Genomic DNA, 27,967 nt, shown 5'->3' on the forward strand with positions numbered 1-27,967 from the left:
TTTGTTGAGGTTTGATATCGCACTTGCTGCAAGGATTTGTGCCTGGGACCTCTGAGGGGGTAGAGCTAGTCAATGCAATATTTACTTTAATATATCTGTGTGCATTTTAGTGCATGTCAGCTGTATTTTCAGACTAAGTGTGTTTTCAATGGCCTATTTGACATCACTGGCATTTGATTTATGTGATTTGGGAGATTTCTCGGAGGAGCTAAGACTATGCGGAGGAATGCTATTTTCTCTGTCTGGGAAGGAAATTTTGTGTCTGCTCGTCTGCAGCAACTTGTGCATTTAAAAAAAAAAGAGGAAGAAGAAAAAAGAAAAGCAGCATGGCCTAATTTTTAGATCTGCATTTGGCAGAATGATCAGCCCTAAGCAGATCATGGTATGTTTATGCCGTATAATTCAGGGAAAGCTATTCTGATGTCATACCTGCAGATCCACAAGCTTTACTCCCTACCCTGTCAATCTACTGTCTGTTGATCTTTAGCTTTATTGTGTTTAACTGAAAACAAAGTGGTTATGGTTGTCTGCTTAAGTGTGGTGTTTTTTCTGCAGAAATCATTTCATAAACATTTTTATCATGGTGCTCATTTTAAAGTAGACTTTGGCAACTTGAATTAAATATGTAGGCTATACGTGCATCCCTGCATATGTTTGTGTTTTACTGACACCAGAACCCACAAAATGCTGCAAGTAGTCTGAAACTGAAAGTGCAGTGTAAAGCCATTTAATGGTTTCATGTGAAGTGAAAGCTGACATGAAATTGACCATTTCATCTACTTCACAATTTCAGAAAGCACACATCCCTCACCAGGGAATGGGATTTTCCAAAAAGTTAGCTCGGTTTATTGATTTCCAACAAATAATCATGGAAAGACAACCTTACATGATCAAATAATATTCTACTGTATCTGTATTAAATCCAGTTCTCTCACCAATTAGTGAAAGGCTCTGTTCACCTGGACAGGTGTTTTCACTTGTTGGTAACACATATTTAAATTCTACATGCATTGTGTGAGATTACATGCATTCTTCTTGTTCCTATCATGTTTAAATTAGGCCAGTGAATTTATTTATATTTTTATATATTTCTTCTATTTTTTGTTTCCTTTAATCCTTAAACACCCAAGGTTTCAGTTGTGTAACATCCATTATTCCTTTTGAATACTACCAAAGTGACTGAAGATGAGTTAGTTTAATCTATTGATACATACATGTTTAATACTTTTCATAGTAGTAGAAGTTGGTGGAGCAGTTGGTTCAACACACTACAGTATGCATAGACAAAGGTGTAGGTACAGTAAGCTGCTGGACATTTAACTGATGATTATGAAATAATACCCTTCTGTTGAATGAAGAGTTAAGCAGCTTGCAAAGGTCACTTATACATGCAGGGGATTTACAGAGAAGGAACAAAGGAAAAGAAAGACCTCCATTAATTTCCCTGATTTAATTATTTCGACAGTCCCCTCATTATCACTGTCTGATAGCTATCATTCATTTGACTTCTCTGTCTCTTCCTCTGTCTCTACAATCTCTGTCACACCCTCCTAGTCTTTTTAGTGAAGTCTTTGGCCCTTTTTCAACTGTGTAACTGTCGCATTAAACAACTCTCTGTCAGTGTCTGGGACGCACAGCAAGGAGCTGCTTATTGTAAGAAAACCTGATGTATTTTGCATTTCCTGTACAGAGGTGCCATTGTTGAACATTGTGTTTTCCAGGACATCTGTTAAAATGCCATTGATTGCCCATAATCAGTGTTCTGCCTCCTGGCACCCTGAAAATAGATGCTTTCATACATCCCACCAATTATAAGTCCAAAAGCAAAAACCTCTGGAAACAGGTGGTTTGTTATTACAGTAGATTATGGAGTTGCTTTGCATTGCTGTGTAGCATGGGCCAAGGAAGAACCGGAGCGGATCCAATTCTCCAGGACAATACACACATTATTTTTCACTTTCGTTAATGTTAATGTTAATGTTTTGTTAATGTTATGGGCCAGGCCTTGGCGGAGGTCTGCGTTCTCCAAGTTTCCTTCCCGTTAATTATATTTCTGCAGTGACTTGAAGAAGGTTGAAGTTCTTTCTTTTCCATGCTTGGAGCATGTTGTAGTTGATTGTTTATATTTGTGATTCTTTACAGGTTAAGAGTTAAGAGGATTCCAGGCAACAGAAATGTTGGCTTTAACATGTTGCTGGCAATGATGAGATCTGATGGTTGATTTTTTTCCACTGATTGAAGCCTTGACAGACGATAATGCACTGCAGCTAAAAGGTTGTTGTAAAGGAGCACTAGGGTTGCTTATTCACAGCTGGAAAAACAAACTCATGTGGCATTAGTCTTTCTATGAGTGTCTCAATCACTATCACTCCAGACAAGTCCAGGCATGTCCTCTGTGGGATGGTTAAAGATACTCCAGGGAAGTAAAGATAACGGAAAGTAGATGGAGCCAGTTTAGGAAAATGGATACAACAAAATAATTTAAAAAATCCACATGCATGCATAATATTTAATGCATAAGCAGTAACAAACAAACAATCACAAACTCTGCACCATAGCTGTTTTAAAATTGTCTCAATCTCATGACAAAAAATGTACAAGGTGAAGGGTTGCACGCTTAACAAGCATCTCTCATTTGTGAAGCCTAACGCGAAATTCGATTTCATGTCTGTGTTGTGGTTTAGATATGCACAGATGGTGCAGTAAGCAGCCTCGCTGACGGTAGGTCTCAGGTTTGTATTCTGAGAAGCTGTTGACCTCAAACACAAACATACTTTTATGATGCTGGTGGGAAATGGTGCAGAAGCCAGGAGGAAGAATCTAGTAGCAAGATTAATTTCTCTAATTCTAGTTTGTCAACAAAAGAAGAGAGATTAACCTTAGGCTGGTTTATGTAATTTTCAAAGTTTACGGCTCTTTTCAGTGTTTTACTGTTTTCACAATCAGTCCTACAGCAGTATTTGATCAGTTATTTTACTTTCATATTCCACAAGCATTTACATTCTTTGTGGTCACATTAAGTGTTTTCATGTAAAATCCGATAAATAATGTGAGGATGTTATGCTGTCTTCGTCATATTAGTAAATTGAATATCTCTATTAGGACTGTTGGTCAGACAAAATGAGCTATGAGAATGTCATATTGGGCTGTGGGAAATAACAAATAATTAGAATGTTTGGTATTGATTGCTTGAGTGCTTGATTAAACAACTGAAATAATTCATTGATTATAAAATGGTTGCCAATTGATTAAAATTGACTGAATTGTTTCAGTTCTAGCCTGTGTATATAATCTATTTCCCAATCATTACCCTTACATTTAAAAAGTTCTGTTGAGGATAAAACTTTGTGAATTCAACCCTGCCTTTTTGAGGTTTTATCTTTTTTGATTTTTGCATAAAAACGAGCTGAGCCCTACCCCTCTGTGGGCCAAGAACAGAGCCCTGAAAGACACAGCGATCCCTCTGAATATGACCTCCCCTCTTCTGTTGTACTCTCCTGCGTCGTTTTCTTACAAGCCTTGAGTCCAGTCTGAAAGTTGTTATCAAAGGCTGGGGCTGCAAACGAACCCACAGAGGAGGTGAAGAAAGACGGACACAGCGGTGTGTGAAACCTGAACCCTTCTTTATCAGAATTATGCATGAGCCCAGAGAATAAGGCTCTTTATAGTCTACAGTCATGGCAGCAGTGAAGGTGACTCCCAGAGCTTGTACAGGTTGCACAGTTTGAGAGGAATTTTAGAGAAACAGGGTTAGAAAGAAAGAGAGGACGCATGGAAATGGTGTTGATCTATTTCCTTTCTCATCTTTTGTCATCTGTCTGCAGCCTCTCTGCTCTAAGCACTGCTGTCTATGAAAGTCATCGGTCCATTTGTGGCCTTGTTATTTCCCAGAAACCCTCGGTCTGGGCATATCTGCTTGTTATTCCATTTTTGGCCAAGAAAAGAGGATTGAGGGGAAGGATCATCACTTTGTTCTATGCTTTTGCAGTGCCTGTTATCCCTGTCTGTCATCTCCTGTAAAAAAAAAACAAAAAAAAACTACATTTTGTGTATGTTCTTCGACAATCTGACAATAGATTTGCTGCACAAATTGCACCCGTTGAGAGCTGTATTTATCATTGTGTGATATTGTATTAAAGGCATTGAAGAAATAACATGGAGATGGAGGAGAACTGCTTCACTTTAATCCACTAGTACGGAGTAGGAGAGTTATATCTGCAAAATCCCTGGTGATGTTTTTCTAGACTTTTTTTGTCCTCGTTTCTATATTTTTGCATGTGAATCCAAGCCTTCGAATTGTCAATTCACCAGCTAGGAAGTGCATCTCACAGGAGGTTGGCAGATTAAAACAGGAGATGAACAGTTTGAGATTGAAGATAATGGCCACACGCTGCAGATGGCATTTTAGTTTGTCAAAGTGACAGGAAATTGCCTATAGTTGTTTATTCAGAATTGTGTTTTTCTTCTGATAAAATGTCAGCTCTTTGCCTTATCAGATAATGAACACTTTTGCTATTGCTCTGTGACCAGCTGACTAAGAAAATTTGAAGGGAGACGTAAGATGTGTTTAATTGCACTCTCTGCACTGACCACAAATTATTGTCCCTTTGCTCCTAGCAAGACTAGATGAGTGTGTGACAGTAGTTCAAAGGCCAATAATTTGTAAGTTTGGATGCGAGTTCAGCTGTGTTTGCGTTCTCAGAAACTATATTCAAGGTGTGTGTGTGTGTGCGTCTTGTGTTTAAATAAATGTCCTCAGGAGTTATTGAGATGGAAGGAAGCAGAGAGTGTGTATATATATATATATATATATATAAAAAATAGAGACTTGGCACACACAGTGGTCCTCTATCACCATGACAACTAGTCGAGGACAAGAGTGAAGCGCTGAAGTAATTAAGAATTTAAAAGCAAGTTGGGTACTCTTGTGTGTGTGTGTGTCTCCCTCTCTCTTTCTTTCTTTCTCTCTCTCTCTCACTCACTCACACACACACACACACACACACACACACACACACACACACAAACATATGCTGCCTATCAGTATATATATATATATATGTGTGTGTGTGTGTGTGTGTGTGTGTCTTCAGGTGTCTCTCTTGGTGTCCTCTGCAAGGCTGGATTACCAACTGGCCCCAGACCTCTAAGGTTCCAGTGTTCAAAATCAACTTAATTAGTTTCTCATGTGCTCACATATTCTTATGCTTAATTACATTGAAATGTAATCAAAATATCACAAACTAATTGACACACTTGAAATTTTGGGTCAGGTTGTGTTATTCCTGCATAGGAATACTGGTTGATTTCTGGGACTCTGGTTGTATATATGAGTCGCTTGGTTACCACCTAAGTCTAAAAGGCATTTTCACTGGCTGCAGTTCATTTTTAAATCCATTTTCTTTAACTATCCTCCATATTTAAAACAACATTTAATCCCATATAGATCTACATATAGTCTGAGACATACTGAGTAACCCTTTTTCTTCGTTCCCACAATCTCCAAAGAAATTGGGCGACATGCATTTTCTGTATAATTGTCTTAAAGAACCCCTCGAAAATGAGATGATTTATCTTTATCCTTCTCCTTCTAACAAATACTCTGAATAATAAGACTTCCACGTGTGGTCTGCTGTGTGCACTGTATGTGATTGTAGCTTGGAGGAAATGTTTGCCCCTAACAGTTTAATCTGGCCATGCTTTCTGCTGTATATGTACAGTCTATGAACAGAGTTGATTTACCTTCACAAAGATTTGTTTGCTTCCAAAGCACCACAGTCCTGTCAGAGCCGGTGTGAACTCAGCATTATGTAACTATGATTGATTACTCATTAAGAAACCACGCAACGCTTAAATACCAATACTGAAGGCAGTACAACACCCCAGTGGCTGTTTATCCGAGTCTCGGATGCAAGCCGAGAACACTTAGTGGGAATCGAGGATCATTACAGCCTCAGAACAATACTGGACTGTGTGGAGTGCTGACAGTATTGGCCTGTTTCGCTCCCTGGGTAATGATACACATATTCTGACACCATTTGATTTGGAGTTTGGACGGATGTGTTATGTAATCGGCTTGTCCTCCTTTCGTCTCACACCAGAAGAACTTTGTTTACCAACTTAAGAGGCCAAACGGCTTAGGCTCAGCTGCTGAGAAATGTAGCTTTGCTGTGCTCGTTAGGAGACAAACCATGAATCAGTCCTTCCTATTCCTGCTATAGAATTCTTCATTCATATTATCATATCTACACTATAAAAACCTTTGCATTATGAGATAAATCTGCTTTTCATTGTAATTTGTATACATGCTAGCAGCATTGCTCTAGGCATGGCAATGTTGGTCTGTTGGTCAGTCCACCACTTTGTCCAGAGTGAAATATCTCAACAACTATTGTATGGATTGGCATGAAATTTGCTTCAGACATTCATGTTGCAAGGAGGACAAATCCTACTGACTTTGGTGAACCCCTGATGTTTACTGTAGTGCCACCAGCAGGTCAAAATGTCACTTATCTAGTGATAGATCTGAATCTCTATTTTTCTATCTTTTCAAATGATCAAATACAGCACCATTCATTACACATTTAGTGTGATGCCAATAGTAAATATGTCAGTTTTCACTGTGCAGAATGCATGTGCAGATATGATCTGTCTTTCTTCTCCTCTTTTACAGAATGAAAAGCCTCTGGGTCATTCTGCAAGCAGGTCCAGCAATATATCAAAGGTGAGCAAAACAAATGGACATTTTTTTAATGAATGATGTGTGGCCTTCCTCCGCCACAGAGAGAGAAAAGAGCGAGAACATAAAGACAGGAGGACGGCGGTGATGTGAGCTTTGGAGGTAGGCAGAGATTGACAGCAGAGACAGACACAGAGAGTAGCTGATAACCTGCCTCTCTTGAATCACATCACCACAATCGGAGCTTCCCCTCTGATCAAGAGATCTCCAGAGAGTAGACATGGCTTTCAACTCAGTTTCTCAGCTCACTGTTCTTTGTCAGACAGGATGTTTCTCTGTGACTCTTGTCTTTCTCTATTTTTTCCCTTCCTTCCTCCCTCTTCTCTTCTTCGTTCTCTCAGGCAAAGCTACACCCTGCATTGAATCTGATTAAATCCTTTTTCTCCTGAGCCTCTTATAAGGATAAACCCTTTACTTGTGCTAATAGGTGTCAGGGTCACTACATCACCATGGGACCAATCCTGCAATAATGTTTGATCCACAAGCCAGTTATTTTAAAACGTGAGGGATGGAAGGTTTTGCACCTGAGGGACGAATATACCAACAATCATTTTCAGGGTCACATATATGGTTAAATATAAATATACTGTTTTCTAAGATAATGTGCCACTCTCAGACTAGAGAGGTGTATACTGTATGGCCTCAGTAAAACAAACACTGACCACTTTACATAAACTGGCTCACGTTATTGATTTATTTAATAGAACTCATATTTTACTTCTATTTCAATTTGATGGCAGATAAGAGATGTGGTGAAACCAGGAAGGCTTTCATGTGTAGATTGTACACACTAATACCTTCATGCACCTGATCATGGCCTGAGTCATCTATTGTATCGTATTTAATGCAATATATTTAATGTGTATTTAATACACAGAATCATGACACAATATTCACATTTTTCTGTGCAATACAGCTGAACAATGAGTACTTTACTTTTACTCTTCTCTATTCATCTACACTTATTGTGCTGCTGCGACACCTGAATTTCCCCTCTAGTGATCAATAAAGGCTTATCTTATCTTATCTTACTACTGATTCCATAGTGAAACCAAACGTGAACAGACCCAAAATGTTCACTACAGTCATCCATTGTTTTGTAAGGGTGTGTTGTGTGCACAACAGCAGTGAGTACAAAGTTGAACCAGGGCGTACGCCTGCAGTATCAAATGTTTCCAACTCAAGTTGGGTAAGAACTTTAAAGTACAAATACAAAACAGTGATATAAGGATTATGGACTTGTGGACTTGCTCATGTGATTGAGTTCTGTGGAAAGCGAAGTCATTACCTCTATGTAAATTGCCTATGGTAGCTGATAAAATAATCATGCACATAACATATCCTGTAAAACTATGATTTGAAGTCTTTACACTTTTTATAGAGATTAAAGAAAGAAGATTCATCATGTTATTAGTGAGCATTAGAGATGCTTGTATGCAGATTCCGTTACCTTTGGACAGAGCCAGGCAAGCTGTTTCCACTGTTTCCAGTCTTTCTGCTATACTATACTCGGCTAACCAGCTGCAGGCGGTAGCTTCATATTTATGTACCAGACAGATACGAGAGTGGTATCAAACTTCTAATCAAACTCTCAGCAAAAAGAGCGAATAGGCGATTTCCCAAAATGTCAATTTGTTTCCAGCAGGGTTTTGTTTTGTGTCAGTGGAGACAGCCGTATCAGACTGGAGCTGCTGTGGCAGGATATTTTGGTTTAATAGCTTGTTGGGGCTTAAAATAGGTGAAACCGATTCATTTAAACATGCTCAAGAACATCCTGGTTATTTCAAACATTTAGTCTAGGTTGAACAGTACAACTGAATGTATAATGGTAACGATTGATAGTTTAGTCACATCTGAAAAGTCTGGAGTCGTAATAAGTGTTTCTCTTGTTGCACCTGCTTTATACACACACACACACACACACACACACACACACACACACACACACACACACACTCACACACACGAGATGGCCAATAATCGTAGTGCCAGGTATCTCATGCGTAAATGGAGGGGTGGATTTAATTAGTTAGTACTTTCTAGACGCTGTGCATTGTCATTGAATGTCCTACGTAGACCACCGTACCTCTAACAAATGTGTGTTTAATGGAGTGATAGAAATAAAGTATTAACAAGGCTCTTAAGTTTGACAGCTTTAATTAATAACCAGCAGTCTGCCTGTCAGCTGGTGTTTCTTGCTCCTTCCTAAAGGGAAATACCACTGACTGGCAGGTTTTAAATCTATTTTAATTGTTCTCTGGTCTGCCGGTAATCTCAACAAAAGGCTTGTGACTGGAAAGGTTGCTGGTTGGAATCGCTAGACTAGTTTGGAATACCTAAGCAAGGAAATAGAAGAAGTCCTCTTCAAACTCTTGACAGATATTGTCAAAGACTTACCGTGCGTTCATGGACATCGGAAAAACGTTTTTCCGAGTGAAAACGTCATCATTCACGTCCCTTCCTGTGGGAATCAGAGGTGGGAAACTCGGGCCAGATTTTGCTAACCGAGTTTCCCAGTTGGTGACACGTTGTTGACAACTGACGTTTGATGTAGGCGAATTTGGTTCACTCAACATATTTCAATGACAATAAACTTATTTATTGTGGACAAACGCCTCTGCTGAGAAACATACACAGACATAACATGTTTCAAATTATTCATAAATAGGCCTATGTATAAAAAAAACCTTATCCGTGTCCTTTCCCGTTTGTTGTCCTGCAGATAACACAAACACCTGACGATGTGCTGTTTGTATGCTCGCATAAGAAAACAGCAGCAAATTATTGTGGCCTTCATGTTTTCACCAGGTTTTCACACACTGTCATGCAACAAGTTGTTATGCCAAACGCCAATATAACAGAAGAAGAAGAACACGCGTCCCGACCATCCTAACCATGTGAACGCTGGTAGTCGGAAAAACATCGTAATCACGGAGGCGGTCCCTGTCATTCCGAGGTGGCATGAACGCGCCATTAAACTAAAAAGACATGATTCAACAGAGGACTGTTATAGAGGTGTTATATATTTTTTTCCTTCCTGAAACCACTCTCCTTGGAAGCTGCTTGAATCAGAATATGATCTGAGAGACTACAGAAGATTATTTTATGCATAAATGCAGTTTCCCCACTCTGCAGTTTTCCTATTTTGAAACATTCCTTTTTGCTGAAAGAATATAAAATGTAGGTCAAGTTCATATATGATGCAAAGCTCCATAAAATGAAAGATGAAAGCACTTTTATGGATCACAGTAAAATGCACAGCTGGTAAGAACTTAAGTTCATTTACACATGTGCCACAGCTGATGATCTTGACTGACACGTGTTTCATTTTTATTCATTTCTACACAAGCTCCAGCCAGACTCAAAATAAGGACACAAAAACATACCCCACATTGCTTCACATGGCACAGATTCAAGCTTAATCACATTGGCTCGTGTCAGATCAAATCAAAAATGAATGTGCACATATCCAATTGTCGACCTGCTTAAAAGATATCTCTCTACATAAACAACCACAGCATTGGCCTGAGAGGAACATTTCATAACATTTCCAGCTTGGCACGGAAATACAGTGTGGATCATTTGTATGTCAGAGGAATTTGTACATTCTGTCAAAGCATCTGCTCTAGTTTTATACTGATAACCTGGCAGGATATTTGTGGTCCCTTTGTGGTGTAGACAACTGAACTGTTGGTATTTTCTTTAATCGACTCCGAAAAACATTGCCTCTCCAGGTATCCAGTTACATGTAACACTCGCTGGAATACCTGTCATGGGACACACACACCAGGACCTCTATATGTAATACACAAGATAATACACAGGACAGAAACAGGAAAACTAGCTGCAGCATTTAGCCAGGGGGTAAATTGTTTCATAAAGATAATATTGCCTCCATTAGTGAGCTTGTCACTGTGGGGGATTAAGGTGTATGGTCTTAGATATAAATGTGTGCGTGTATTCAAAGCCAAAACCTCATTATCTCTCTTCTGCTGTGTATTTGTTTGTTCATTGATTCATGTATTCAGAAGGTGACTTTTATCGAGCTGTTTGTGTCTGGAGATTTGTGAAAGAAAGGTGGAGTTGAGGGCAAATAATCAGCATTTTTGTTAAATGAAGGAATGGTCAGTGTAGAATATCTATAAAAGCAGCTCTGAAAGCTTTAGTGGGCTGAGGATTGCCCGGTGATTTGGCAGGAGTTGATTTTCTACTCGGCGAGGTCAGGAGGCATAGCTGTAGCCGTTTCTCTCTTTAGCACCGTGCCAGGGAGCTGTGTGATGCCTCCTACACTGTTTGGGAAGGAATTAAACTATTACAGTCCTTAAAAAGACACAAAGCAGCGACCCACCGTACAGTGGGCAGCTGTTGACAGTCAGCCAAACATCTGGGGATGTTTGGGGAAATTCAAGCTGCTTCAGTTTCATGCTCCATTGCTACAGTGCACAAACCAGGTCTGTCCACCTAGATATCTACTGGACCAGTTCAGCTTGGCAGACCACTAATGTTAAAACCAGGCACTGAGCCAAGCCACTATTTTGAAAGTTAATTATTAATTTCTTGGAACACATCCTAGTTTTGTTTGTTTGTTTGTCTAGCAGCATTGCTCTTTCTTTTTTTTTTTTACTGGTTTTTGCTGAAGCTGGCTCCGGTGCTACAACTATATTGATTATTTTCATAATAGATTAATCTGCAGATCATTCCTTTAACTAATAGGTCAATCATTTATTCTTTATGAAAAATGTCCAGCATCCAAAATCAGAAGATATTCTGTTTACTATCACATATAACAGAGAAAAGCAGCATATGTTCACATTGGAGAAGCTGGAACAAGAGTATTGTCTGTTGATTTACTATCGATTAATCAACTGATCATGTCAGCTCTGCAGCTATTAAAAACCTCTAGCAAGTACTTTAACATTAAAGTTCCCAGAGAAACATGAGACAACAAACATCAATCTTCCTTGGCAAGAAAGTGAAAGAAAACGTACCCTTTAAAGTTGATTATTGACCTTAGAAACATGTCAACAGTTCGACCTCCATCACAAACTGATAAAGATTATGTGATGTGGTCAAAAACTTGGGGAAAAGCTACATGTACTGTAGTAAGTGGGCCTTGAATTTGGATTGGATTGTCAAACATAAAAAGTTTTTAATAATAGAATATATATTAAAAAGAATTCAGTGTGACATGAAAGTGATGTTGATGAGGATAAGTGGATGCTGACACCTTGGGTTTGTTTTGTTCTGTTTTCAAGGTAAATAATGCATTTTGATGGTTATCTTCTATGTTGCTTTTCTATTGGCACCTTGTCAAGATCTGGTCCAGTCATGCGGTCTGTTCAACAATGTGTCCAACTTGTAAGGAGCTTCTCACTGAGAGGCAGTGATTCATTGTTACTGTTAGATTTTAAAGGTTGTTCTTTTAAAAGGCCCCTGTGGCTTAGAAAATGAGAGCTATAGTTCTCTACAGGTACAGATGGAGACGGTTAAAGAAGAATGAAGGCCGTGGTAATAGCAGATGTGATAAAGGAGAAGAAATAAGAAAATGAATGAAAGGTATAAAAAGTGGAAAGAGGATGATTTGTGTGTGTGTGTGTGTGTGTGTGTGTGTGTGTGTGTGTGTGTGTGTGTGTGTGTGTGTGTGTGTGGAGTTCTCAAGGAGAGCGGTTAAATGATTAGTTATGATAATGACTTAAGAGACCGTTTCCAAGCAAAATAAACAGGTTCATTACAGTCAGAGTATGATGTAAGGCTGGATTGTAATGAATTAGCAAATCAGAGCCAAAGAACTGAATGCAACAAGAACTGAGTGGATACATTATACATCCACTAATACATCCAATAATTATTTTTATTTTCATAGTTTCTAACTTCTAAAGTAAAATATGACACAATCTTTCAGTAGTTGTTGAGATATTGCCCGCAGTGTTTTGCTTCTCCATTAAATGCTGGCACTCATTTGCTCATCAAAGGTCCTTGTCGTAAGAGAGGGCAGTTTTGAGAGAGCTGATGTCTGAAGAGTCATACAGGCTGTTAGGATGTTAATCATTACTATCTCAACTATGTTATCATCACTCTGCTGTTTCAGTCTGCTCAGAGACAGAGTTAGTTATCTATCCGCCAACTCACACGAGATCACAACACAAATGATTAACGGAGGCAAGACGGCACTGGAACATTGTGTTTACACACCCATATTAAACTAAGGAATAAAGATACTGTACCATCCAGTGTTATTAGTGTAAGCATGACTAACCTTTTTTTTTTTTTACAAGTTTACACTCATATTTCATTTACATGATGTTTTAGCTCAGCATATGTCATCAGTTTTTTGTTTCTTTTGTCGATGTTGTAGAGCTGAAGCAGCATACATATAGTGCTGGTTGCTATGTTTTATTGCTTTGATCTGATCTTTTTGTTTCTTACGCAGTTCTTATTAAAATAAGAAAATTAAATATTAAAGAGACATTCAAGCAACCTTGGATGAACTATTAAAGAAGGACAATAGAAAAGAGAGGGACAGCATGTTTGTGTCTTTTTTGTGGGAGTGAAAAAAGACAGAAAAGAGCTGTTCAGAAAAACAGACCGAAGGGCATAGCTGGGCATTGAATTTTCTATTGATTGGTGTCAGGGCTCATGAGCTATAAATTTCCCCTTAGTTAGAAATGAAATCAATAGTTAATTAGTTTCTCATTGAAATTACCGCTCCCCCACCCCCCCACCCGCCCCCCCGTCTCTTAACGTTTGCAACCCAAACATCATCTGATCCGTTCTTTTACCCATTGTGATTGGGGTCACACGTTTTATACATTGTTATAGGAATAGTTCACCATTTTGTGAAATACACTTATTCGCTTTCTTGTTTAAAGTTAGATGAGAAGATTGATGCCGCTCTCATGACTGTATGCTAAAAATAAAAGTAGAACCAGCTTAGCTGCAGGGAGCAGGGGGAACAGCTAGCCTCGCTCTGTCCAAAGTTTTAAAAAAACTTCCAGGAGTCACTGTGAGCAGAGACTGCAGAAAGCCTTAAGTAGTTCTTTTGGCCAAATTCTAATTTTGGAAGCCAGTACATTTCACAAGTGACACACTTTCCTGGAAAAGGTTGGCCTTCAGCTGTTGTGGCCATGGCTGGAGAAGAGGAAAGAGGTGCCATAACTTCTAAAAGCTGATACTGTAGTTGCTCCAAAAGGTTTTAGTTTTTCCATGTGACAGAAATGTTGGAAATACCACGTTCATCCATCCACACTCAAACTCTAAAACAGTGGAGCGGTGCATGCAGTGCGCACAACCATGTTGCAGTGACTGCGATTTGTGATTACTGTGCTGGCTAATTTGGTAGGTGTCAGTATATGAGAAGTTACAGCAGCCAATGTATAAGATAGTACAGTATTAAAAGGAAATATAATTTATTATTAATGAATTTTGAGTAATCTATCAATTATATAATCAAGGGCAAAAATATATATTTTTGTGCGTTTGTGAATAAAGCCCAAGTTGTAATAAACCAGAAGTTTCCTTTTGAACCATTTTTAGTAATCTGTTGCATCTGTATAAAAATTCTCTGTTGAGGCTGAACAAGTCTATAGCCTTAAGTCATCCAGCTGTGCCTCTCTCAGCGCCTCATTCTTCATAACTCTCCCTCTGTCTCGCAGTCTGTCTCCTGAGCGCTTCGCTCCGTGGCAGCCTGGTGTTTTCGTGAGACAGATTTTGCTTGGCTCTACTTTAATCAGACAGATTAACAGCCAGTATTGTGTTTTTCCTTTTTATCATCCTGTGCATCAGTGCGTGAAGTGCTTACTCTTTCTGTAAAGATCAGATTTATAATTAATTTTTCATTCTCACCACACAGGACCTTTACTGGAAACACAGGAAATATGATTTGATCCTGCCTGTTGAATAATACAGTAGTTATTTCTTTAGTTATATCTTTGTTTTGTTCCTTTAGGCGGGGAGCCCAACTTCAGTCAACGCTCCATGCAGTTTCTCCAGGACGTCGGTTTCCCCCTCCAGCCAGGATATCTGCAGGTACAAACCACCTCCATTTCACTCCTCAGTCCACAATGATATGAAAACTTAAATGAATTGAATCTATTTATCAGTCCATTAATGGTAATCACTGGGTGATGTTTATCCTTTACCCTTGAGCAATACACTGTCACTGTTTGAAGTAGTCTTGGTTGCGTGTAACCTGCTGTTAAATGGATTATATAGTAAAATGGGTCATCCAGTGTTTGGTATTTTCATGCAGAGGCAAAGCCCCCGAAACCTTGTATCTCCTTCTTTCAAGTTCCTTTGTTTTCAAATGCATGATGTCTTTTCCATTTCTCTTTTTTGTCTTTTCTCATTCCTTTTCCTGCTGTCCTTTACCACTGCCGTCAATTACTTCCTCTTTCATAAACGCACATGCATAAAACACATTCACACCAGCAGTGAGGATCAGGACTGTCAGAAGCAGACTGCAGTGGTTCTGCTGAATTCAAACGGTAAAACCTGTCACGGTTCAGGAGGTATTTCAGTGACCACCCTCTGCACAGACGGCCTACCAGCCTCCAAACACACCAAACAACGAGACTGGCTCTCCCTGCTCCGCCCCTCCTCCGTCAACATCCGCCCAAACGGCTCGCTCAGGTTTTCTGTGTCTCTGAACGATGTGGGCCAACGCGTGGACAGCCTTTGTCGTGGCCTGCACTTTATAGACCGCACCTGCTCGGAGGGAGAGCTGGAGCTGAAGCCCAAGCCCGCTCAGCCACCCGGCTCAGATCAAAGGGCGCACATGCTCAGCGGCAAGCTGGCTGCAGCACCCACACACCAGAACCAAAATCCAGCCTGCTCAACACGCACCAACCCCCACCTCGTCCCCTCCTTCACCAACAACTACAAATACATGTTGTGCATCCCTCCCTCCAATTGTCTCCCATCTGACCCTGCCATCCGCACCCCTCCTCCTCCTCTTTCCAACACCCAACTCCACCCTCATCACTCTCCGAGCGCCAACTTTCTCCATCTCCTACTCCCCTTCTCTCGATCCTCTACCTCGGCCAGCCTGCAGTGCTCTGAGCTGGGCAGCTACACCTCTCATCTCCACATCACCAAGTCCTCTAGTGTCCTTCTGGAAGGCAGTGAGTTAGGCTACCCGGTCGAGGATCTACTGGGAGATGACGACGTGTTTGAGGAGGACCAGCCCAGTCTAGTTTCAAGGGGAAAGGTTCAGCTGGCCACCCCAGAAACAGTCACCATGGCTGGGACAGGTGCTCCTCTTGCCCCCCTGTGCTTTATGGATGAGGACAGCGACTTGGACTGCTGCCCGTCCCCTTTGTCAGAGAAAACTGGGCCACTGTCACCCTATTCGCTATCTGAAGACTGGTGCAGGTGGGTGACTTTCTGGATGGTATAATCCACCCTTCCTGTGACTTGGTAGAGCCCAGACCATCCCTGTGCCGTAACGTGGCAGTGAACCCCAGAGCCCTGTGGAGTAGTGGAGAGCTTCTCATCCTGTTAACTACCCAGCAAATATCTTGCACCATAGCAGTATTTGTCCTCAAAACCGCTGCTCGGAGTGGAGCTGTTAATCAGGAGAACCTGACACGTAGGTGCTTTAGTCTACACACACTGCAGCACCATGAGATGTCCTGATTCAACCACTAGTGTTTCTAGAGGAAAGATGATTTTATTTCATTTCATACAATTTCATTTAACTTTACAGTTATCTCAGTATGTGTGCCATGTTTTTTACTGTGCTGTCAAGCTGTGTTTTTTAAATCATTTTTCATTGTTACTAGATTGATGAGGCATTTCAGTGTCTTACGTAGGCTGCGAAAATTTGTGATTGATTTTGCCTGCAAGCTTTGATCTTTGCAGTAATATGGATGGCAATGTTAAGGAAAAGATGTAGGGGCAGAGGTTAGGGTGAAACATTTAATAGTATTGAGGAATGGAGTGTGTGTCCGTCTTAGAAATAGTGTAAAAGAAGCAGACAGGGCACAATAAACGACTGGGTTAACAGGGCCATCATCAGTCTTCACATGGCAGTCTGTGTGCAATCTGCCTGGCAGATCCAGGCTATGTTAGGAAGGACAGATTGTAAGTAATATTTGATTACAGACGAGGTCATGGCTGCGTGGCCCTTACAGATGAGGCATGGTAGCGGTAGATCTTACTAATTTTTTTTAGCCCTACATTGATCGCTTTTAGGCCCTCTTATGTCTTAAAGGGTGATAGAATGCAAAACCGATTTTTACCTTGTCATAGTTGAATAACGACAGTTTGGAGGGTAAATAGGACATACATAGAAGTTCAAAATCCCATTGATACCCCTTTACTATGCAAATCTCACATTTTGAAACTGCCGCTGAAAAGGCAGTGGTCAAATATTTTACGATATTTACGATGTTATGTTTTACGAAAATTGATGGCTAATTGCAAATTTTGTCCGACTGTGTGTCGGAGTTCAGCAGGAGCTCAGCAGGCTACGTGACAGCGGCCAGTGCTGCCTTGCCGCCCGGCGTGTCCTACTTCATAGACTCCGGCTCGCTGTGAGCTAGCTGGATCTCTGTCACGAAGGGAAGCCCGCGGTGCTCCATACCCGCGCAAAGTCACCGTTTCTGGGTTACTGGACTACAAAATGCCGAGGCCCTGATGGAGCTCCAGGGCCTGCAGCTAGCCGCGATCTTTACCCATAGTATTGAAGGGACAGTAGCAGCTAACGAAATCCCTAATGTTCACAAAAATGCATTAAATTGAAATCGGACACCATTGTTAGCTTTATAAGACCTTGGGGTAGATGTTATATAAGTGGCGTGATGAAATTCAAACTGTAAATATACTTTAATTATGCCGAAAGTGAAGCTAACTAGCCGCGATCTGTACACATAGGATTGAAGGGACAGTAGCAACTAACGAAATCCCTAGCTAATGTTCACAAAAATGCATTAAATTGAAATCGGACACCATTGTTAGCTTTATAAGACCTTGGGGTAGATGTTATATGAGTGGCGTGACGAAATTAAAACTGAGCATAAAAAAAGTCTCAGAAGTGAATTTAATAACGAAATAGCCCGACAAACAATGTATAACTTTGCAGTGTCTGAAATATGAGACCTGCAGTCTCGTCTCCAATGTGTTTCTATGTGGTTCGCTCAAACCAATCAGCGCGCAGCTCATGTGAATATTCATGAGCATACCATATTTGGAAGAAAAGCTCTTGTTCCAAATAGAGCCATATTCACAGGGTAGTTAAGGGCCTAATAAAATAGCATTTGGGCAATTTTCAGCCCAACCAATGTTACATACTCTATTAGGAGACCTTAAGGAACAGTGTGAAATACCCTATATAATCATTCTATCACCCCTTTAAACACAAAGGAATGTCAATTATATACGTCTGTCTTGTTTTTTTGGCCCCTGGGCTGTGGTCTGTGCATGTAGTCCGTTCCAGATTATACGTTTTATACGTCAGCTGTGGGCTAAGAGATACGTGAGCTTAGAATTGGCAAGGTGACCAGATTCAGAGATCAGGAGACAGATTATTAGCTTCAAATAGCCTGCGTAGTCTCTGACTAACAAACACATCATGGCAGCTTTCTGTCAGGTGGCTTGAAGCGTGAGCGCAGAACCTGACCTCCCCTGTAAAAGTCTGTGTATGGGTGCGTGGTTGTTTGAACAGACGAATGGCATGTTAATTATTAGCCAGGTCATTTGTTGACAACATTTCAGAAAGTATTAATCGAAAGTCTCTCAAGAGGTGACTTGGACTCTTGGACTTTTTTTCAGAGGAACCTAAAGGTACAAACACATGTTTACATTTTGTGTTTCTCAACTAAACACATTGTGTACACCAGATACTTTCCTAACAAAACAGGGACACAAACATGGCTGCATAGGGCCTCTAGTATTTAAAAACTCCAAAGAGTACCTTTTTAAGCTTTTACGTCTAACAATATAAACCACAAGAGTCTGTAATTCCTTAACCTTCCTCCTAAAGATAAGTTTCTTCTCAGCACATTTCATATTCTCTTTTAAGGCAAGCATGGCCACAGAAAGAGAGAAGTAACCTCTTAAAGTGCCCATATTGTGAAAAAATCACTTTTTTTGGGATTTGGGGTGTTATGTTGTGTCTCTGGTGCTTCCACACACATATAAACTTTGAAAAAAATCCATCCATGCTGTTTAGAGTGAGATACGGTTTCTGAATGTGTCCTGCCTTCAGTCTCTGGGTGAGCTGTTCAAAATCGGCACGGCTTGTGACGTCACAAGCCGAAACGAGCAGGCTAACCGCAACCATTAGCTCGTAGCGTTAGCGTTAGCATGCTAACGCTAATGCTAACGCTAGCATGCCACCTCGTTCTCAATAGCAAAGCACTGCTACAACACACACAAGTTCACCATAATCTACAAAAGGACTACTTACATGTGCGCCCTCATTTAGAAGTCTCCCAGCTAATCCTGCCTTGTAACTGACAAGTTGTAGAAACAGCCTTTCTTTTACTGTCTATGGAGCTAGCTAGCTGACATGATCTACATCTGAGCTACTGCACATGTGCAGTGCAATCAAAGATAGTACAGAAGAAGAAGAAGAAAAGAGGTCTCACTCTGTAGCTAAAACAGAGACCAGGTGAAAAGAGGATATGCAGCAGTGAGAGAGAGCACTGCAGTACAACAAAAATATGGTGTTTTTTGAAAATTAAACCATGTAAACCTATTCTGGTACAACCTTAAAATACAATTATGAACCTGAAAATGAGCATAATATGGCTGCTTTAAGGCATGCACAGAGGGGAAAGGAGTAAAAAGGGTGGTGCTGCCTCTGATTGAATTGTGTTTTTCTCTGAACAGCGTGTCTCTAGCAGAGTGTAGAGCTTAAACTGTTCCGACTAAAAACATGCTGAGAACAGGAGAGAACAAAATGCCTTGGATGTCACACTCTGCCCCATACCAGCCCGAAGAAAATCTGTTTAGCACAAACTCAAAAAAAAAAAGAAATATAAAAAAAAGATGGTGTTGAAAAATTAATTTGAAAATAAATACATAAACATTTCAGGTCCAGGGCAGAGCAAGGAATAGCTGGAGGGAGTGAATCTTAAAGTGAGACATTGAGAGTTATGAGTGCAAAGATCGGCTGAATGCCACAGGAGAAGTACGAGGTAACTGACGGGCAAACCGCAAAAAAGTGAATGCCTCGCCAGGGCTCTAATGTTGTTGAGCTCGTTTCTCGCTCAGCTTGTGGTGTTTGTGATTTCCCGACTCTGTTTTGCTTCTCACATTTTAATGTTGACATACTGTAACGGCGCCTCTGCCATCCCGAAATTACTGTTTAACAGGGTGGGTTTTGGCTGCTCAAGCGATGCAAATTAAATTTTAACTTCCCATGCCTAACGTGCTTGGAATGTGCTGCTTCCGAAACAGATACAGTAAATAGCGGTTTGGGATTATTCTGTTATCTCTTAAGTGCCTTTTTGCAGCAGTTTAAAGACAATCTAGCAGGCATCTAGCTTGAAACCTAAATTTCTCAGCTCAAGATCCCTACAGTCCTCTTCCATTCATGTTGTTTACTGATCACTTTATTTCCACCGTGGCTCCATGTGGAGGTGTAGCAATTTTTCTGTTGTTATGCCCTCCTATGTTTAAAAACAAATCCACATCAACATTAGAATCATTTGTCAAATCTGTCCATTTCAGCAGGAGCCAACCCTTGATATGAGCACCAAGAGAGTCCAGGTCTTGAGGCTGTTTTTTGTTTAGTTTGTACACAACAGTATGTGTGGGGACATAATCTGCAGTTCATCTTGTGATCCATACAAAAAACCATAAGCAAGAGAAAATACGCTCTTCCAGAGACGTTAATTGTGCCTCCTCTATCCCTTAATCCCTCCTCATTCCACTCCCTCCACCTCCTTTTCTATTTGAGAAACCTGTAGAAATGACCTATTTTTATCCTTCTTTGTTCACTTTGTCTTTTAATCTTGTAACGCTTTGGCCAGATCAGTGTAGTCTGGAAATAGACCTTAACTTGCTCGCTCACTTTCTAACGTGTGGGTGTGCATGTGTGTCTTAATGTGTTATTTTCCTCCCCTGAATCAGGATAAAGACAGACCCATTTGAACACCCTGCTCTCTTCTCCTTCTGCATCTTCTTTAGATGCTTTTGTTTACTCGTCTATTCTTCCTGAGAGAGAAGAGCCACTCACTCAGGGGGAAACAGTCAAAGCTTTTCCTGGTTTATGCAATCGGTAAAAAAAGTTGATTTGAAGTATAGGTTTAAATAACTGCTTGTGGCTTCCTCTGTGTAGCTTGTTCTGGTGTAAGACGCAGTGGCTGATTTTTGGGCTTATTGCTCATTCAATGTCGTGTGTGTGTGTGCTCTAATTACCTTCTCCAACCCTTCATTTTGTCTCTTACCACTGAAACAAAACTGTGACTTGCTTACTGGTAAAAGTGTGTACAAAGTTGTCTGGATTTTTTCACACAATCTATCTCCGCGACAAATACACTCCTCCTTAGCATGGGTGACTAACAGCTCCTGTCCTCTAACCTGTCAGACCGTGTCCGACATGTGATCTTGAGGAGGAGTGGGGGACCGCTTTAGTCTGATATCAAAATCTGATTGGTTCCTCTCACTGAGAAAAGCCTGTCCAGCAGTCCTTAGCGGTAGCAGACACCTTATCGAATGTTCCAGCTCTCCGCATCTTTGCCAGAATATTGTACAGAAGACGCATCTACGGGGGATGAACATAATATTACAAACACCTGCTAAATTGAATGCAATTGCATGCAGTAGCATTGCAACAAATGCCAGATTTGAGAAGCTTTAAAAATTGAACTATTTTTTAGGTCAACATTTGTGTTGGTGTATTGGATGCCATGTTGTTGATTATATTGTCTGCACTCCTTGTATGTGTCTAATATGTTTATGATTACAGGCAACTTGTATCACTTCTTCCAACCCCTTAAGATTGCTGCTGCTACAACTTCAGGGTATCTGAGATTAGATTTGCTGTGTCCAATTTTGCTCTGCGACCTTGCAAGAACACAGCGTTATTTTCTTAAAATGTCATTTTGATTTGCAAATGAAGCGCTTTGAATCAAATGAGTTTGACTTGATTGAGTTTATTCATGTGGGACATGTATTGTCTTCTGCGTTCAGGGTCTAAATATTTGTGAAATAATGTTCCCACCTTGTTTTTCTAGATCTGTGGCATGTGTGGAATAATTTAGCATTTTCTAAATAATAAAAAAAAAAAGTATACTAGATAATGCTACAAGTTTGCTGACACATCTTCCAAAACTCTGTTTGCTGGAGTTCAGGGAAATATCTGTCAGCTTTGCCTGCCAACTTTTCTCTTTTTGATCTTTCTTCTCCCCTGTCTTCCTCCTATTACAGCTGTCTAGCCTCTAGCTTTGTGTTGACTGTATTCTTTGGCTCCCGTAGGATTTGTCACTGTGAAGGGGATGACGAGAGTCCTCTGATCACACCATGCCACTGCACAGGGAGCCTGCGCTTCGTCCACCAGTCCTGTCTACAGCAGTGGATCAAGAGCTCCGACACTCGCTGCTGTGAGCTCTGTAAATATGAGTTCATAATGGAGACCAAGCTCAAACCACTGCGCAAGGTAAGACCATTTGGATGTGCACATATTTGTCTGAAGTCAATTAATGCACACGTTCATTAGTTCAGCCTCAGTTGATAAATTCAGGGTGTCGTTGCAGCTCAGACTGTCCAAACTTAACTGAAATAGTTCAGAGGCAGTACACTCCCATTAAAGACTCTTATCAATCGCTGTGGCCTGAAGATAGCAGGACACTCTAATTAAAATTCCTCCAACCTTCATTAGCTGCACAAAGGACCCTAAACAAATGCTCCGCTGTTAATAGCTTCTGAATCCTATTGGTCAACATTGAAATTGTTCACGTATGAGCATGTGAAGATGAGATGAGTATTTCGGTCTTGCCGTGAAGTGTTTATCAAAAGATGCTTGGTTCCATCTCGCACTGCAACGTCCGCTTCTCATCAAAGTGACCCTGCAATCATTTCATCACTAAATACAGAGGAATGCATTTTGGATGTTGGGACAGCCTGTACAGCTCATTTACAAAACTGATTTAGTATTTGGTATTTTCTTTGTATCCCTGGGCTCATTTCCTGATTATGTATTGTGAAGCCAGTGACAGACAAGGCACCAGGCCTCTGTGTGCTGCCGGCTGTATGCCACTTTTCTTCAGTCTTACTCGCCATGCCAAGAAACGTTATGTAGCATTGGATCTCGATCACAGAAGGTGAATGCTCTCCATCCATTATTTAGCCCACACTCCGAGCTGCTCCAGAAAAGAGAGCCAGCAATTGAATTGCTTTAAGTTTAAAGTGTGTTTGAAAGCTTTTGTCTTTGTGTGTAAATGTATTGTTAACCTCCTTTAATGTCGTTCCCTTGTCCTCTCCTTCTCTCTGCCGCAGTGGGAGAAGCTACAGATGACGGCGAGCGAGAGAAGGAAGATCATGTGTTCGGTCACCTTCCATGTCATCGCCATCACCTGCGTGGTATGGTCGCTGTACGTCCTCATCGACAGAACAGCAGACGAAATCAGACAAGGTCAGCACAGACTCGGACGCACACACAAACATACACGAAATCATTGATGTAACGCCGTTGTCTGTGTTGGATGTAGTGTTGTTAGATGTCGACCATTTATCCACAGTCTTCCATCATTCATATACAGTATTTATGACAGATCTGCATAACTGTAGTGTTATTTTCAGCTGTGTGAGTATTGAGTGAAAATAGTGTGAAATTTTCCCTAAGACTGGAATAGATGTGGGCGTAATTCACTTGCAGAAGCTCAGTGGGCATCTAAGTCACGAACAAATGTGTAGAAGAGTGTGCTGAGCCTGTGATTCTTCAAGATGATGTTTTGGCTATATGTTTTTTTGGGAATTTCCATAAAAAAGAAAGTAAAAAGACATAAAAGAAAAGAGATTTTAAAAATAGATATATTTACGTCTATCATTCTAAGATCCAATTTGAGATTGAGACTTTCAGACAGAGGTTATTACTGCAAAGTGAGGTGACCCTTAACTTTTAAAAGTGTGTGTAAGTTTGTGTGGTTGTTTTTACGACTGTGTGTGTATTATCAGCGTGTGTGTGTGTGTGTGTGTGTGTGTGTGTCACAGAAAATGACTTGGTACATAGTGTGAGGACCGGCATCATAATGTGACAGCAGTTAGTAACAGCTTGGTGCATGCATGTTTGTTGCAAAGACAGCACAAATCTAAACACACAATGATATTCAAGCAATTTTTTGTGAAGCAATTTAAAGGAATAATTTGACATTTTGGGTAATACTCTTATTTGCTTTATTGCCGAGAGTTAGACGAGAGAATTGACACCACTCATGTTTTCGTACTAAATATGAAGCCTATTTGTAGGGTTGCCACTGTGCTTTGACCAACTGGTGCGTTATCCTAGATGCATGTATACATATAAAGAAGAGAGAGTCGCAAACATATCATTCAAAAAGTTTATTTGATCATTTGTCTGGAAATACGGCCTTCATCAGTGTGTAGATATGAAGCTACAGCCGGTTGGCAGATTTGGTCACCAATTGTTTTGTAGTATTATGTGTATGTGCCAAACTTTGACCTGCTGCTGACCATACACTGTAAAAACTAGTGGTCAGTAGGGCGTTAGTGGTCTTTTAAAGCGTTAGAGGAAATTGTGACTACAGTAGGAGTTTAAAAAGCCCCTTTAGCGGCACCTAGCGCCTAGGCTGCTCTATATATATTCTATATTGACCTAAGTGGTCAGCAGCACTGAGTTACGGACAGATAGGGCCATGCTCTCGCTATCAGGGCTGAAAATGAAGAAGGCTGCTTGAATGATGAGCTGTTGTATCTTCCGCTGGCACTACGTCTGCTGCCACTCACTCCTCTCTGGCATATTCAGTGCTTCTGAGACAGCGTGCAGATGGAAGAGCAGGCTGTGTCTGTTAAGCCCAACCTGATGATTCGGACTTATTAGAGTCCCTAAGGGCTGTCAGGTCCAATCACCATGGTGATGCCAAGTAGCTGCTCACCAGTCCTGTTTGTCCTCTGCTACAGTTATGTTTTTCTCTCAATTTGCTCGCAAATATTGCAACAGAGTTAGATCTAATACGCCTTGAAATGTATTCCATTGTCTACTTTGATTTGTGAAGCAGATGTAATGTTTATGATTGCATGATGAATTTCATACAACTGTAATATTGGACTTTACTTTCAATTTCTGCGCTTTTCTATCAATCTGTTTGTGTGTCTTACATGATACTTACACTTTCTTTACTCATGCAGCCGGAAGAATCCCAGGTAAACATTTCAACTTTGACCTTTTGACTTTCCTTGACCTTTTGAATTGTGTTTTCCCCGTCAGCTTTTCTGTCAGCTGTGTCCAGTTCTTTTCCAACCTCACTTTACACCCCTTTCCTTCCCTTGTCTGCCTTGATTTCAGGATAAAAATGCTTCTTCACCCTTAAAGGCCGGTTATATTCACACCGCTTCACTGAGTGTTCCAACGAAATAACGCAGACAGACAATGACCGAGCAACATGCTGTGATTTATTGTCTGTGTTGTACTTTGTGACTTATGATTAAAACAAACCTTCAAACATTCTTACACAACAAACACTCTAATCTCTTCTCATAAACTTGTATAAGCATAGTAAGTATTACCATATAAATTATACTATGTCCACCTTGTGTGAAATAGTATTCTTCCCATTATAAGAGGCATTTTTGTATTTCATTCCTTATACCTACTTCTATTATGACGTTATTATGTCATTCAATTGTGGACCTTCCTTGCCTTAATATCTACCTGAAGTATAATGGCCAACATGAAAAGACTGAACGGTTGCAGGTCAGCTGTGTATTTTCAAAGTACTTCTATAGACACTTTTTTTTGTTCTCCTTTTTGTTTTTGAAGATCCTTTTTCTGCCTCTTAGTGCTGCTGCTCGTTTTCCAAATATTGGTAACGAGCTTTCCATAATTGCACATCTTTTACCTTTTACTTGAGGCCTTATGTTTCAGGGGTTTTGCAATTTTCAGAAATGCTACAACTGCCTCAGGGACCATAGACATGTTTTTGCACGGTTTAGCAAATTTACTACAAATCATTATTTTCTAAAGCCTGCTGTCGTGTTGTAGTTTTTTAGTGGTGGTGTTCCCGCTTTTCAAGCAATCATTTGTTTCTTATTGTTTATAAAACATTGTTGTGCAGACTGATCTGAAAATTAATGGGTGGTATCGATAAAATCCTCTATCACGGTATGTGTAGTTTTATGTCACATTATCAATGTGCTGTATGTAAGTAGTGCATTTTCTGGAAAATCATCTATCTAATTCAGTGAATTGAATATCTGAAAAATCTTTATCACATTGATGTAAAAGTATAAAGTAATTAATGCAACTATTGCCCTATTTGCAGTGTGTGTTTGACTGGTGCATGTGTTCTTTTTTATCTGCTCTCTGTTTCTCAGGGATCCTAGAATGGCCTTTCTGGACCAAGCTGGTGGTGGTGGCTATTGGCTTTACGGGTGGACTAGTGTTCATGTACGTCCAGTGCAAAGTCTACATCCATCTATGGAGGAGACTCAAGGCTTACAACCGGGTCATATACGTCCAGAACCGGCCAGACACATGTAAAAAGCTGGCGCTGGAGAAGCCGCCTCTCATGGAGCCGAATCTGGAGAGCAAGGAAGCTCTGGCGCCCAACCAGTCGGACACAAACGCCTCCCAGTACACAGAGACAGAGGACTACAGCATGGAGGTGCTCCATGTCTGACCACTCAGTCCATGCCATTGGTTGTCCTACGTATCCTACACACACAAGCAGGCCCATAGTGAAGAGCAGCCGTCAAGGAAATGCTCGGTGACCGAGGAACGACCACACACTCCCCTTCTTCTGATCTCCGACTGACCCACTGTCCTCCTCTGGTCGTCTTATATTTCCAAAACTCCATCCACAGAGACTGACAGACCATGACTATTTTCTTCTAACCACATTCCTCCTATCAGACCATATCCCTCCCTCCACCTGTACCCTCAATCCACACTCCGCCTTTCATATTTCCCAGGACCGGACTGTTTTTACTGACTTCTGTAAATGTCTGAAGATGCCTGGAGCATACCACTCTACAGAGAGATACCACTACACACACACACACACACACACACACACACACACACACACTTGTATGTACACCTCTGGGAGAGCAGGACTGAGACAAATGGACTCACAAACGGCTCTGGATGTCGACATGTCTCTAATGCGTGGTTTCTTTGCTTGTGTTGTTTGTTAGATTTGTTTGTTTTTACCTCCTGTGAGTCGTCTTGGGCAAACCTGCCATGGATCAGTATGTAGCGCCGCACATAGGATCTCTGGAACATTCCAGCTACTGCCATCTCGGTTGCTGTAATCTGTCAGCTCTGAGCTGGTCTGGATCCGACCAGGCCTTGATCTGGACATGCATCGAAGCACTTTTGTTTTTTAGTTCCCACAACAAATCCCCTCCCTTCCTCTTGCTACTCTTTTTTTCTTCTTCTCTGTTACTGTATGTGTTGTACATGGGGGAGAGCATATTCGAACTTTGAACTCCGGTTTTATTTGACATTTCCTCAAACACACATAAACATAAACATATATATAATAACCCTCCCATGGATGACAAAAAAGGAATTGGGGGTTAAAAATGGAATCATGCTGAAAGAAACATTTGAGTGTTTTAGTTAAAATAGACAAAATGAGTTTTGAATATGACGTCAGGCTCAAAGCTCTAATGCAGATCATGGAAAATCCATCCACATAGCTTCTCTACCCCAACATGAACTTTCTGAAGGCTTTGAGAATGTAAACTTTTTTTTTTTTAAATGATTAAAAATTAATAAATATATATATATATATATATATATATATATATATATATATATATATATATATATATATATATATATATATAAATAAAAAGAAAAACAACATTTTTTACTGTTCACAGGAAATTGCGAGATAATTTCCATGTCTTGAGAACATTACAAGAGCCTTTGGGCATAAACAGCGCCGCTCATGTTTTTCTATCATGCGAATGACACAGTATTTCCAGTGTGATATTCCATGTGCAGTTTTTAATATGTTGATTTGTTTGCTTAGTCACAGGATGTGCCCTGAGAAATCCACAGCTGCCTATTTTTAGTCTGTCCTCCCATTGCTTCAT

The 27,967-nt window shown here is 40.5% G+C and overlaps 1 protein-coding gene and 2 long non-coding RNA genes across 11 annotated transcripts in view; 2 read left to right on the top strand and 1 right to left on the bottom strand.

Annotated features, from left to right (window-relative positions):
• Nucleotides 1-27,655, top strand: part of march8 (membrane-associated ring finger (C3HC4) 8) — an 82,245-nt gene extending 54,590 nt beyond the window's left edge. For 7 of the 9 annotated variants that reach the window (XM_035992274.1, XM_035992270.1, XM_035992273.1 and 4 more), the window contains 7 exons: nt 6,674-6,724; nt 14,685-14,764; nt 15,170-16,108; nt 22,163-22,343; nt 23,183-23,318; nt 25,052-25,066; nt 26,237-27,655. In XM_035992274.1, the coding sequence (XP_035848167.1) occupies nt 6,674-6,724; nt 14,685-14,764; nt 15,170-16,108; nt 22,163-22,343; nt 23,183-23,318; nt 25,052-25,066; nt 26,237-26,541 (1,707 nt within the window). In that variant the 3' untranslated portion in view covers nt 26,542-27,655. The remainder of the gene's footprint in view (nt 1-6,673; nt 6,725-14,684; nt 14,765-15,169; nt 16,109-22,162; nt 22,344-23,182; nt 23,319-25,051; nt 25,067-26,236) is intronic. The other 2 variants (XM_035992276.1, XM_031305508.2) reach the window with 2 other exon arrangements.
• LOC118493223 lies at nt 8,642-27,034 on the bottom strand. Its single transcript, XR_004895213.1, has 3 exons — nt 26,934-27,034; nt 9,784-9,790; nt 8,642-8,694 (listed from the first exon to the last, which is right to left on the bottom strand). It is a non-coding gene; the product is annotated as an uncharacterized LOC118493223 (long non-coding RNA).
• LOC118493224 lies at nt 18,095-19,700 on the top strand. The gene is made up of 2 exons (XR_004895214.1): nt 18,095-18,797; nt 19,500-19,700. It is a non-coding gene; the product is annotated as an uncharacterized LOC118493224 (long non-coding RNA).
• Nucleotides 27,656-27,967: the final 312 nt, after the last annotated feature.

Source organism: Sander lucioperca, chromosome 15 (assembly GCF_008315115.2).
Source record: "Sander lucioperca isolate FBNREF2018 chromosome 15, SLUC_FBN_1.2, whole genome shotgun sequence".
NCBI lineage: Eukaryota > Metazoa > Chordata > Actinopteri > Perciformes > Percidae > Sander > Sander lucioperca.